At 33.5% G+C, this 12727-nt stretch overlaps 1 protein-coding gene across 2 annotated transcripts in view; it reads right to left on the bottom strand.

Moving 5' to 3' along the window:
* LZTR1 (leucine zipper like post translational regulator 1) overlaps nt 1–12727 on the bottom strand; it is a 29858-nt gene that overhangs the window by 12564 nt on the left and 4567 nt on the right. For both annotated transcript variants that reach the window (XM_014059305.2, XM_014059306.2), the window contains exons 4-14: nt 11942–12021; nt 11421–11529; nt 10594–10677; nt 9615–9672; nt 8880–9019; nt 7075–7276; nt 6150–6260; nt 4631–4723; nt 3409–3504; nt 2473–2656; nt 564–733 (exon numbers count right to left, since the gene is read on the bottom strand). In XM_014059305.2, coding sequence (XP_013914780.1) covers nt 564–733; nt 2473–2656; nt 3409–3504; nt 4631–4723; nt 6150–6260; nt 7075–7276; nt 8880–9019; nt 9615–9672; nt 10594–10677; nt 11421–11529; nt 11942–12021 — 1327 coding nt within the window. The remainder of the gene's footprint in view (nt 1–563; nt 734–2472; nt 2657–3408; nt 3505–4630; nt 4724–6149; nt 6261–7074; nt 7277–8879; nt 9020–9614; nt 9673–10593; nt 10678–11420; nt 11530–11941; nt 12022–12727) is intronic.

Genomic DNA, 12727 nt, shown 5'->3' with positions numbered 1-12727 from the left:
AACGTTTCAAGAAAGATAAAGCCTTATTCTGAAGGACTTTGGCAGCCTACTATCAGATTCTTTACAAACTATTTGGGACTCATTATGGGCTGTGAATGAGCATAATTCACAGCCTTTGAAATAAAAACAAGATTTTTGGGACTAAACGTGTGTTTTTACTGTATCAGGAAGCCTATGTCAGAACATCTACTGATACATGAACAATGGAAAAAAGCTGAAGCACATGTAAGAATGAGTGGCTTCATTCAAGAAAAATACTTGAAAATTGATTGCCTGGTACCAGAATTTTCAAGTTAGTTTAAAATGAAACAGTTTTATATATGAAAATACATTAATTCTATACACACACACTAAAGATTTAGTATTGACTAGCTGGAAAAATCCCTGCAGTTTTCTTAGGAAGAGTTTGGAAGTGGTTTGGTTACTTGCTAACGTTAACAGACAGTGAGTGATCCATGGTCATGCTGCTGGCTTTGTGCCCAAGACAGGACTAGAATTCACAATTTCCTGATTTCTAGCCTGTGCTTCAACCACCAAGACTATAATTTTCAAAAATACTCTACCTTCAGCTGATCAAGCTGAAGTTTGTTTGCATTTTCACATACAACAAGTACATTCTGCAGATCTACTGAGGCCTCAATGTATTGGACACAGAGTTGTTCCAATCGGGATAGTTTGAAGTTAAGAGCCAACTTGTACACATCCATGATTAGCAGAACATCTTGCACATGCCCTATGTCACAATAAATAAAAATAATAATTAATTGTGCATACTGCAAACAATATGACAGGTGAGAAAGCAGGCAGGAAAGATAATAATTTGATTTCCAATATTAATATTGCAAAAATGAATCTCTAAAGGCCTATATTAAAATGCTGTTAAAGCATGTACATGTTAAGAATGTTTGTTAAGAAATGCAATACAGAGCAATCAAATACAAAAAGATAAAAACAGTATGATGGAAGTCAAGGGATATCTGTATTACCCTGAGTACAGACCTATGACTGCAATGGAGCCTGCCCATTACAATCATAAGTTGTGGCAGTCATTAATACCCACATAATTGTCTCACTTAATTACCACAATCCCTACATTCCCTGTTGTGGTCATTAAATGACATTGCAGGCCATTAGTGTAGCACAGGGTACCTCATGGGGCAGTGGAGGCCCTGAGAGGCCAGGTACAAACCAGGTCTGCACTGCAGAACTTTACTATGGTCTCTAAACTCTTTTTAGATTTTTGGCTCCCTCATCTCTGGGAGTTGAAAGAGCTGCCTGCCAAAGAATTTCAGCTCTTTCTTGGCATTGGAAAGGAACTCTTTCAGCTCCATTCCTGCACCCCACCGAAGGACTTCAGCTTTTCTCAATAAGCAGCTCTTTCAGCTAACCCCCAGCAGAGAAGACTGCAGGTGACAATTACATGATCACATGGAGTTTGCAACTAATTGTAAGTTCAAACAGGTTGCCAAGGACCCTAATTGTGATCATATGACTGTGGGGATAAGGGTACAATGTTTTTCAACATCTGGAAGTGCTTTGTGGGTCATAACAAAGCATCCTTTCTGAGGCTGTTATAATTCTGGACCGCCATTAAACAATGGTTGCAAGTCAAACACTATCTTTAAAGTAGTGGTTCTCTAGATTACTGATCACAAAAAAAGGCCTTGCAAGATGAATCTTTTAAGCTGGACAGCTACTAGCTTAATCTAGAAACACTGGCCTATAAAGCACATGTTCTGGCATTGCACATAGGGTTTTAAAAACTATCTATATAGGCTATTTAAAAATCCGATCACAAAAATTCTGCTCAGTAAGTAGGCTATTTGCTTGGGGGACACAAACAGGGTGGGATAATAAAGTGATAAAATAACCACTTTATTCAAGCCTGTCTCTATTGGCTTCTCCTGTTCAAGAGTGTAATATAAGGAAGCACTTGGCTTATTATCTCCTCGAAAGACATTCCCCTCTTTCCTTTTCCTTCTTATTGGTATTCATTTAAGCTCAAATTCTCAACACATCTCAGCTGAGAATTCATAGCCTCATTATCCAGCCTGCTGCTGGACGTTCTTAATTTTTTTTTAAAAAAATAGTTTTTGAAATAATTAAATTCTTAATTAAATTTAAGAATTCAAGGTTCTTAAATATTTCCTACAAATATTTCTTATAATGTTAGGCAAAGGCATCTTTCAATGGGGAGCTATTACCCAACTGCTAAGGATTTCTAATGCCCATTTTGCTCTGAGTTTCACACATCCTGTTGGGAACATATTCTGGTCTGGTCTGTGACACACAGGCATAAGCATATTAAAATTTGCTGTGGATAGCGATTACATGAAATTTGCTTTTGGTTTTAGTATCATAAGCCTCTTGCACTAGTCACGTTTATTTTTTTCTTTCTTAGAAAGACGAATTCCAAAAACAGACAGAGAAAACATGCACTACTTTTCCCAGGAATCAATTCTACTATCATACCTTTGCGTGGGTATTTGATTTTATCTGTGTAGAGGAACTGCATGAGGACTTCAAAGGGCTGAGCTTCAGCTTCCCGGATTGTCACTTCCAGCAGTGGCTGAAGGCGACCCATCTTTACATTGTTGCCTGCCGTTTCCTTTTGGGGCGCCTCTTGTCCTTCCTCATTAATCTCTTGCTTAGATTTCTAATAAAGAGAGGGAAAAGTTAGGGTTAACATTATCTAAAAAGCTTATCTAAATTTGAAAAAAATAAATACATAAAAGTCAATTCTATTATAAGCAAAACATTGCCACAAAATGAAACAATTACATGGTTATTTATATAGCCTTGCATATACAATCACATTAGACAAATTTGCCATCATGTTTGCTTTAACTGGTTATTAAAATAAGATAGACTCTAATACAAATAGCAAACTAAGTCTGACGATGGTATATATGTTAAGATTTTCCCAAATATTATATCCTGTTGTAGGTACTGAGAAAAGAAATCACCCATCACTTCTAGACTACTTTTTCACTGAAAGCAACCACGCCTTTGGATTATTTATATGACAGGTTCAACAGGCTAACATGAAAGCACCGATTTGCAGCTCTTTTCTTAATAAGTAATATTAGTGGCTTGTGACCCTCCTATCCATTTGTTTCAATTTGGTACATATCAAAAGACACTGTGAATGGAGTTAATAAGAGAACATAAGCATTAAACTTTAGCTAAGCAATGATAATGGTCTCTAATTAGTTCTAGTGGTAATATCCTTTCTTGTATGCTTTTTACAAATAAATGGCCTGATAAGAGTTAGAGCTGATTGCTACAAACAAACATATTCTAACTTACGTTTATGGTGAAATATTAGTAATTTACACAATGTCCTCATTTACTGCAGAAGATAAATTGGAAAAGTGAGATCCAATAAATATTTGTAATAAATCATACCTGTTTCAGCCTTTCTTTTGCCTGTGTAATTTTTTTCCTTAGCCATTTACAGCGAGCTGTGACAATAGCTGCATGCCCTCGGACCCTCTCTTCTTTCTGTCAGAAATAGGGAGATAGCATGGAAAAGGAATTGCAGGATTTTGTTGATCACTGAACATTAAAAACACTATATATTGGAAATTTAGCCAGTTTTTATATATAGTTTGTATGTATGTATGTATGTGTGTGTGTGTGTGTGTGTGTGTGTGTGTGTGTTATATATATATATATATATATATATATATATATATATATATATATATATATATATATATATATATATATAACATTATTTTTATTGATAAGGGCTGATTTCGATTATTAATTTACTAGGAATGGTCATTTGGGCAGTCACTCATATATTCTGTATCTGCATGAGATCTATTTTAGGAAGCTTCTACGATTGTGAAAAAATTCTGAAAGAGTACCCTCCCATTTTCAAGAGACTAACTTCTATTCAGTTCTTTAATATATATTTATTATGTTTTATCAATAGGAAAAAAATACAAAACAGAAAAAACATTAAAAAAAACATACATCCAACAGTAACAACAAAAAAGGAAAAATTCAGTTCTCATTTAATAAAGGAGCAATTATAAAACTGAAGCAAATTAGAAAACTGATGAGTAACAACTCTAAACATACAGAGAAGCGGTTTGCTTTTCTTTATGTTCTCTGATAATCGTGAGTAGGGGCTGAAAGAAAGATTCACTTTTCCAGTGAATGAGCAGATATTACTAAGCCAAAGAAATGAGTATTATATAGGCTGAGAATATATAGCAAACAGCAACATAGTTCATCTATGGTCTTTATAGAAGCAGTAACTATCTAATTGACATTCTTCTAGAATCAAGTAATTATATTGGGGCTGAAGAAGTATCTGTTTTTGAAGTTATGAAAACTGCTTTCTTTAGCTGTTTTCTTTACTCATATCTCAAAAGCAGAAAACAACAGAACACATTTTTCACTTTCTCATCTTTCTTCTAAGCTTTTCTTTAGTTTTTCTTTATCAATATAACAGGGAAATCATACACAGCCTGGCCCCTGGAAATATTTCCAACCCCCTTATCAGCAGTTAATACAATTATATTAATAAATAACGAAGTACAAAGTATATAAGATGATATATACATATATTTCCTGCAGAGAAAACTTTTCAGCCATGTCATTATAATTCACTTACCTCCCCAAGCACAAATTCTAGATCACTGAATTGCCTGTTTTCCCATAGTCTTCCATAGTCATCATGTAAAGTACATTTTGGATAACATGAAAACTGAAATCAAAAGTTATTGCTATGTTACAGTCTGAAATGGAAAGTTTTACTGCTATGACCGACAGTTTGGCATGAACAGATTACATAAGTGTTATTAACTCTTTATGTCATTGAGCCAATATAATGGTACACTATTTGTAAGATTTAACTCTCTTTGCTCTATACCAGTCAATCTTCCCAATGCCGCGACCCTTTAATACAGTGCCTCATGTTGTGGTGACCCCCAACCATAGAGGAGCCGTGTCTTGGTTTCTAAGACCATCAAAAATATGTGTTTTCTGATGGTCTTAGGCGACCCCTGTGAAAAGGTCCTTCGACCCCCAAAGGGGTCGCGACCTACAGGTTGAAAACCGCTGCTGTACACCATTTTAATAAGAAATTGTACCAAGAAAAACTTTGACCTAATTAATTTATGCACACATACATACATATTCATTGTATTATTTCCTCTTAGGACAGAAAATGGTATGCAGAATGCAGAAATTGGGCAATAAATAGCAGACGAAAGAACTAATGATATAAGATAAAGATAAGGAAACAGAAATGTAGGTCTCCAACCACTGGGCTGAGGCCTACTACCGGGCCATGGCATATAAGGAATTGGGCTGTGAGAGTGGCTGGCTGGAATGCGCACCTGCGTGTGTAGCTCAACTTGAGCAAGTGGCAGGTTGATGGGCACTTGTCCATGTGTGCGCCCTTCTGCTATTTATGCAAGTTGAGCTGCATGCGTCCGGCCCACTGCTCGTGCAAGGGCTGTCTGAATGCCACCCACTGCTTGCATGGCCCAGTTCCCCCAGCTAGGCTGCCAAGCCAAAAAGGTTGAGGACTGCTAGTGTGGGTAGTTTCTTCAAACACAACCATACAGAAACAACTCTACATGGAAAAGTTATGTATATGAAATATTAACTATTTACAACACAAACTGTTCAGAAGATCCAGGAATGAAACTAGACAACTTGCAATGTTGGAAACTACTCAATTTTATACAAAAAGAAAAATGGTGGGAAAAGTGGTAGGAGAACACAAGTTCAAATATGAAATCACAACAGCTGGATTCTAAATTTCTGCAAATGAAAATAATTCTGCTAGATCTTGATGCTTCTTTAGCGTGAGATAGCTGCACTTTAACTTGTTTCTGTGACAAGTTAACATTGCTCTCAACTTGTACATCAGATCTCAACTAGCTAAAGAAGGAAACTTTTCCATTATATTCCATAAAAAATCATTTTTCATGTTAGATATCTCCCTGAAACTCTTGATATAAGATGTAGCAGTCTCTTCCTGATCAAAAAATCATGCTCCAAAATAGAATTCTATGCTACATAAATACTAAATAGTAAACTTACAGTAAATAGTAAGTTGTTCATTGTCAAAACGTAAACTAGTATCTTATATTAATCAATGAACAACACTTTCAATATATTACCTGAAATCTATACATTTCTCCACTTCTGATGTTATTATCCACTGTCCCTCCAAAGATATACATGGCATCACAGATGACAGCTGCAGCATGGAAGAGTCTTCCAGTTGGTAACTAAAACAAAGAATGCAAAACACCCTTTACAAATATTATGATGCATAACCACAAATTCAGTTTTCCTCACTGGTGCTCTGTAACCAATATTTTCTAGTCTAAAATCAGTTTTCAAGGCCTGAGATTCAACACAACTGTGTGGGAAATATAGCACATATGTTGATCCACCACAATATACAGATACACTATTGTATACAGGTCAGTTCATATTTAAAAAGAATAGTGTCTTTTTAATACAGACAAAGAAAGAGATAGAAAAACCTCTCAATCCAACAACAAACCAAGGAAAATGGTCAGATCACATAGTATCTTAGTATTCATAACAAAGAGTGGGTATATCCCTGAAGGGTAAAGCCTTCACTTTGTTTACCACTTCACAATGCTCCACCTCTCATCAATAGACTAGCTGTGATTAAATGCCCCTTTTACCCAGGAACCACCCCAATTATTCACATATATACCCCACACATTGTATAACATCCGTTTCCTTAATGGATCTGATAAGCTTACAAATGAGCAATAAAACAACAAATGTTAAAACAAAACATAATAAAACTAAACGAAACATTTAACATATTAAACATCAAGACACCAAAACATTAAAAGGCCTGAGTGAATAAGTATTTTTATATTATTTCTGTAATATAATAACCTGTTAAAATTCCAGTGGTAATTTGTTCCATGTTTAATAACAGCATTTATACCATTTACACTCTTTCTTCCTTCCTTATAATTCTATCTCTCATATATGAAATCAATTTGTTAAATCAGAGATTTTGCAAAGCTAATTAAAGGCAATTAATTATATTTTTACCTCACTATCTGGACTTTGCTGGATAACTTCCCATGTCTGAGAGTCAACATCATAGCAATGAAGTTCATTAGGCAACGTATTGTCTGCAGCACCACCAAACACATAGAGATGACGATCAAAAGCAACCATTGTGTGACCATATCTCCTTTGGGGAGGAGGTGGAGAGCCCCGTAGTAAGTGTTCTGTAGGGATTCGTGTCCAACTGATATTTTAAAAAACAAAGATTATTTATTAATTGAATTTTTAGAGTTTCAGTTTCTAAAGCGGAAATGCACAGAGCTGTATTCAAGCCCTACAACTCTTCTAACAGCTGTCATGTTTCACAGAAAGGAAAATTTCAAGAATAATCCCAATGTATTATTTCATGTATTTACAGTAATTAAAAGTTGGTTTGAATTTAGATTTACATCTAGATTTAATAAGATTTAGTTTTTGCCATGACTTCACCAAGTCAAAAGTGAATTCTGGTCCTTACTCTGAAATGCTCTGCAACTTGTTTTAAAGAAATTTATGAAACAAAGAATATCTTCCTTTGTATGTTTGATTGATTGTTAATCTCTCCCTTTTTTATGTGTAGAAAATATTTTGCAAATTGTTATTATACTGCTTATCTGCTAATCAAAGTTTTGGATACAATCCTCAACTAGGAAGTAAGTACATTAAAAACAATGGGAATTACAAACATACATTTTTGTTGTTCTTTTCTTAAACTGAACACATAACATTTTAGTTGAGTTTATAATTAATGCATCCTTTTCGCATTTTGCTGTGTTTAAATGTTAATTCTAAATGATTATAGTAGGTTTTGCAACAGTATCCCTTAATCTGTTTTCATAAATAACACAGAAATGCAACTCAGTCCATCACTCTGTAGAATGTTTGCCCTGATAAGACAAAATAAGCTACTCAGAAATCAACTTGACTAGCATATACAATATAATGTAATTTCATAATGGCCTAATAAAGGGATTCTGATTTTTTTTGGTCCATTACAATTTGTACACCGATAATGAATAATTCATTCATAATAAAAATAATTCAAGCAAATGCCTTATTGAAACTGTAAAGCTAAATCCATGTAGGTTGACTGCTTTAATACACATAACAAGAGAAATACAGAAGTAATCAATATTACTTCAGTTATACGAAATATTATAGTCTACTCCTGTGACCCAGTTTGATGTTGCAGTGAAGCCATCAGATTGGAAACTGGGAATCCATGAGTTCTAGTCCCACAAAGGGAGATGGGTGACCTTGGCCTGTCATTCTCTCATACACTAGGAAGTAGTAGCAAACTGCTTTCAAAAAAATATTGCCAAGGAAACTTCAGGGAATTGTCCAGGCAGTCATCAGGAGTCAAAAACAGAATTGAACGCACACACACACACACACACCACTCTCAAAGTCCTTTCATGCTTTTCATTTTCAGTGGCATTTTCTTCAATGTCTCCATTGAACGTTTCCTCATAACTGACAATTTTTTCCCGAGATACTTTATAGAAATGTATTTATTTATTAAACATATTTCTATTCTACTGCGATCAAAATGACTCTTGGCATTTTACAAAGAAAAAATATAATGTAAGAGATAGCATAAAAAATAAAAGCACAATAGCATCACAACAATGCAAAGAAGTTAGAATAAAAAGATTGCAGCATCAAATCAAACCAGTGGAATGCTTTTCAAATAATTTTTCAAGAGCTTTTGAATTTAAATTATAGTAAACATTTCCACTAGATACTGCAAATCCAAGATACTCATTTTTAAACTTATTTGATTTTGCTCAGTTATATTTCATACATACATTTTTTCTTTGAATTCAAACTGAAAAAGATTGTTGGTAATCTTTGCTCCACTCTGGCCAGAAAAAACAAACATCCTTTCTTTGCAGACAGCTACAGGAAAATTACAGCATGAAGGAGGAATCTCACCAGTTTGTTTAATCTGAAAAGCAATACCACAAAATAAATTGCAATAAATTGTGGTTTTTCTTTGAAGATATTTCGCTTCTCATCCAAGAAGCTTCTTCACCTCTGACTGGATGGTGGGAAATGGAAGGATTTATACTATTAATGCTTCCATTCCCCACCCGCCAGTCAGAGCTATAGATTCATTGTTAATTTGAAGACTGAAATGTATTGTGATTTGTTCATACTATCAGAAAATAAACAAGGACTAAACTTTTTAAAACCAGATACTGAAAGCTCAACAATTTGATTTACATACCGTATCTATGTACCCTTGCTAAAAGTAAAAATATATTTAATAAGCCTACTCCTGAAAAATGAGGATTTCAGTCTTAGTTATCTAAAGTATAATCTATCAGGAACAATATAACTTAAATATGAAGAATTGCACACAGTTAGAACTATACATCCAATACTTTGTTCAAATACGTTTCTGAAATACTGACAATTGTTGAATTAGGAATATCCATTCATGTTTCCACTACAATCCATCTCTAAATAGATTAACCTCAACTCTTATTCAGGGATTATATTTTAATCGAAAATTTAACAATATTAAGATATTGTCTTACCTCTTCCCAACACGTTAAATCTCTGTCTTGTAAACTAATAGTCCACATATCATTTAATCTGTATTGAAGGAAAATACAAGTTTTAATATACTTGTAGAAATGTAACAGTAACAGCACACTCTATTTTATGTGAAGGAAAATTTCCAGCCCAAAGCCCTAATAGATATTAGAATTGAATTAATTCAATTGAATTGAATTAATAGTTCCCCAGCAGCATAAAATGGTAAAAGTCAAAGTTCAGCGATAGAGATCCAAGGAGACTGTACGATTTGGGGGCCAAAAGGAGTGCAGTGTGCAACCTATAATCCCTGTTACCTACTGTCACTATAAGCAATTGTCATAGCTAGAGCTCCAAGACATAAGGCCTGAATTTTGCTCCAGAGATTATTTCTCACCTTCTCTTCCACATTGAAAATTAATCCATAGAGAATCTGAAGGTTTTTTTTTTAATGGATTCCATTTTTTAATGCAAGAAACTGATCCCAAGCTCCTGAAATATGTTTAAACATTTACAATTCAATCATCTATATCCTTAATTACCCTTCATTAATTTGTTTTAGATTAGGGAAGAATTATATTGGAGAGACAAGCAACTAGGTATTGGAAGTCAGGGAGACAGTAGAGAACCTATCGTAATATTTGGTCAAACCAGGTTTGGCCAAATATTATATATTATTACTAATTAATTTTCTTGAGAAAAAAGGCTCCAGAAGATAGAAACATATTTTTCCAATGAAGAAACATATGTTAGAACAACAAAGCTCATATAATTTATTTCATTTAAATTGCTCAATAATTGCAAATTAGGTCTTAATTATGAATTTCTGAATATCATAATAAACCAATAGTAAACTAAAATACTAATAAAGGCATGCAAGTAAATCTATCTTCATCTTATCACATCAAGAGTCTTAAAAATGAATTGCCTTATCATTATTAATAAAAATAATCAGAGCTTTAGACAAATAATGTATCTTACCGTGCATTTCCATCATATCCTGCAAAGATCCACAATTTATCACTATAGACGGTTGCACCATGAGCTGACCGGGCAACTGGTAATCTAAAGACAAATTGGGATTTGATGATGAGCATATGTTTATCTATATTACTTATAATTTATCTATATTATTTACTTATTATTCTTTTAATTTTGTATTATTTGGCCAGAGTTGCTTTAGATGGATGGAGGAATGGATGATTTGGAGGGATAAATAATTTAGAAGATTTTGGTATTCGTAGTTTAATGAGAGAGCAAAAACAAATCAACACATTAAAAACTCCAGATCCTCCCTCAGGCTAAGCAAAATGTTAATTCAGTTACAGTTGCACATCAAGAAAAAAGCAACAGTTAATTGATTTTTTTTTCCTTTTTGAATTAGTGAAGTCAATCACAGAAGTAAAGTTTTAGGTTTATTTACTAAGTATATAAATATACTTAGTATACTTACCATACACTTAAATATATAAATCAAGGGCTGGAACCTTTTAACAGCCTATTGTTTTAGTTTTAGTTTGATTTGGGGTCCTGACTAAATAAAAGCATTTGTTCTTTATTCAGCTTTATCTGTAAATATAGCCACTAATTACTGCCTTTTACTGATTCTTTTAATCAAATGGATTGAAAGAAGACTTCTACCGTAGAGGGTTTTATGTTATTCTGTTTATCAACTAAAAAGGGCTAAATTTTTAAAATCTCTAGATCACTTTGCAGCCTTCATAATTATATACAAAATTATTACTGAGTGCTGCTCTATGAATCTGCACTTTTTACAGGTTTATGTAATAATGCCTATACTCTCTTACCTTCCTTCAATCTTCCATTCAGTCCATTGGCCTGTTGCAAGTTTATACTCAAAAAGATCATTTTTGTTCTTCAAGTTGGAATTGGAATATATATCTCCAGTGTAGCCACCTACATGATGATGATGTTATAATAAAAGAGTCGGTTTGCACAATTTGATAAGGAGTTATTATTTATAACAATAAATATGGTTACATAAAGCAAACCAATTAATGCCTTTATACTTCATAAGAAACATATATGATATCCAGAACTTGTCATGTCTACTTTGTGCAATGTATACTGATTTTTTATTTACTGTATGCTTTGTATTATGTCTGATTCCTGCACTATTTTCATACTGTTAGTTTTAAAACTTATCTTATTCCATATTGTTTTCAGACCTTGCTCACCTTAATGAATTGATAATGTTTATCAATTATTTTTCTGTCGGTGCTATATATGTTTGTGGTTAACTCCTCATGCTAATTCACTAAGATTCCTACATTACACCTAGAACTCGCTTAGCTTTCTGATAACTCACCAAATACAAACATGCTGCTTCCAGAAACGACTGCTGAGTGGTGATACCTTGGTGCTGGTGCAGTCCCAGTAGTAAAAGCCCTGTGCAGGATAATATACAACAACACATAGAAACAAAAAAAGGCTTAATTAATATGGTACTTTAATGAAAGGACATATAAATGTTGATTGTGTGCATTTTTAACTTAATGTCTTTCATAGCAAAAGTGGCCAACACCCCCCCCAAAAAAATACAGATCAGCAAGGGTTTTCAGATTGCCTGCTCTAACAAAACGGTTATTTGGATTTAGATCCTAAAACAAAAGAGGAAATATTTTTATTTAACGGCACTGGTAATAAAAGAGATATAAACATCCTTTGAAAGGAATGCTTCAAAATGCATGGCAGCATGAAACAGATATTTTTAAAATACTAAAATGTATATGGCTCCTTTGGAAGACTCTATAAAAGGACACAACTGTAGATATTTTGCTTTGTATGTTTTTCAGTTCTACTAAAATATTTTTACATAGTCTAGGAATATTAGTCTAGGAATATTAGTCTAGGAATAAGATGGTAGATAGGTAAGTAGAAAGAGCACTATATTCCATATTTAAATTAGCAATATTAATTCTTACATATTTTATAAATTTGCCAATTTATTTGCTATTATTCCTGTATATAACCTATGAAAACTTGGAATATTTGTTCAGAAGGAATTTGGGCATTTCACACTTCCTAAAATTCTGTGGTAATATCATTTATCTTGTTATTGTTATAAATCCTACAATTCTGAATGTATTTAATT

The sequence above is a fragment of the Thamnophis sirtalis genome, unplaced genomic scaffold (genome assembly GCF_051295495.1).
Source record: "Thamnophis sirtalis isolate CommonGarterSnake01/CBP01778 unplaced genomic scaffold, rThaSir2_p1.2 scaffold_7, whole genome shotgun sequence".
Taxonomy (NCBI): Eukaryota; Metazoa; Chordata; class Lepidosauria; order Squamata; family Natricidae; genus Thamnophis; species Thamnophis sirtalis.
The sequence above is the reverse complement of the archived record's forward strand: the minus strand, read 5'-3'. Positions and strand labels throughout refer to the sequence as shown.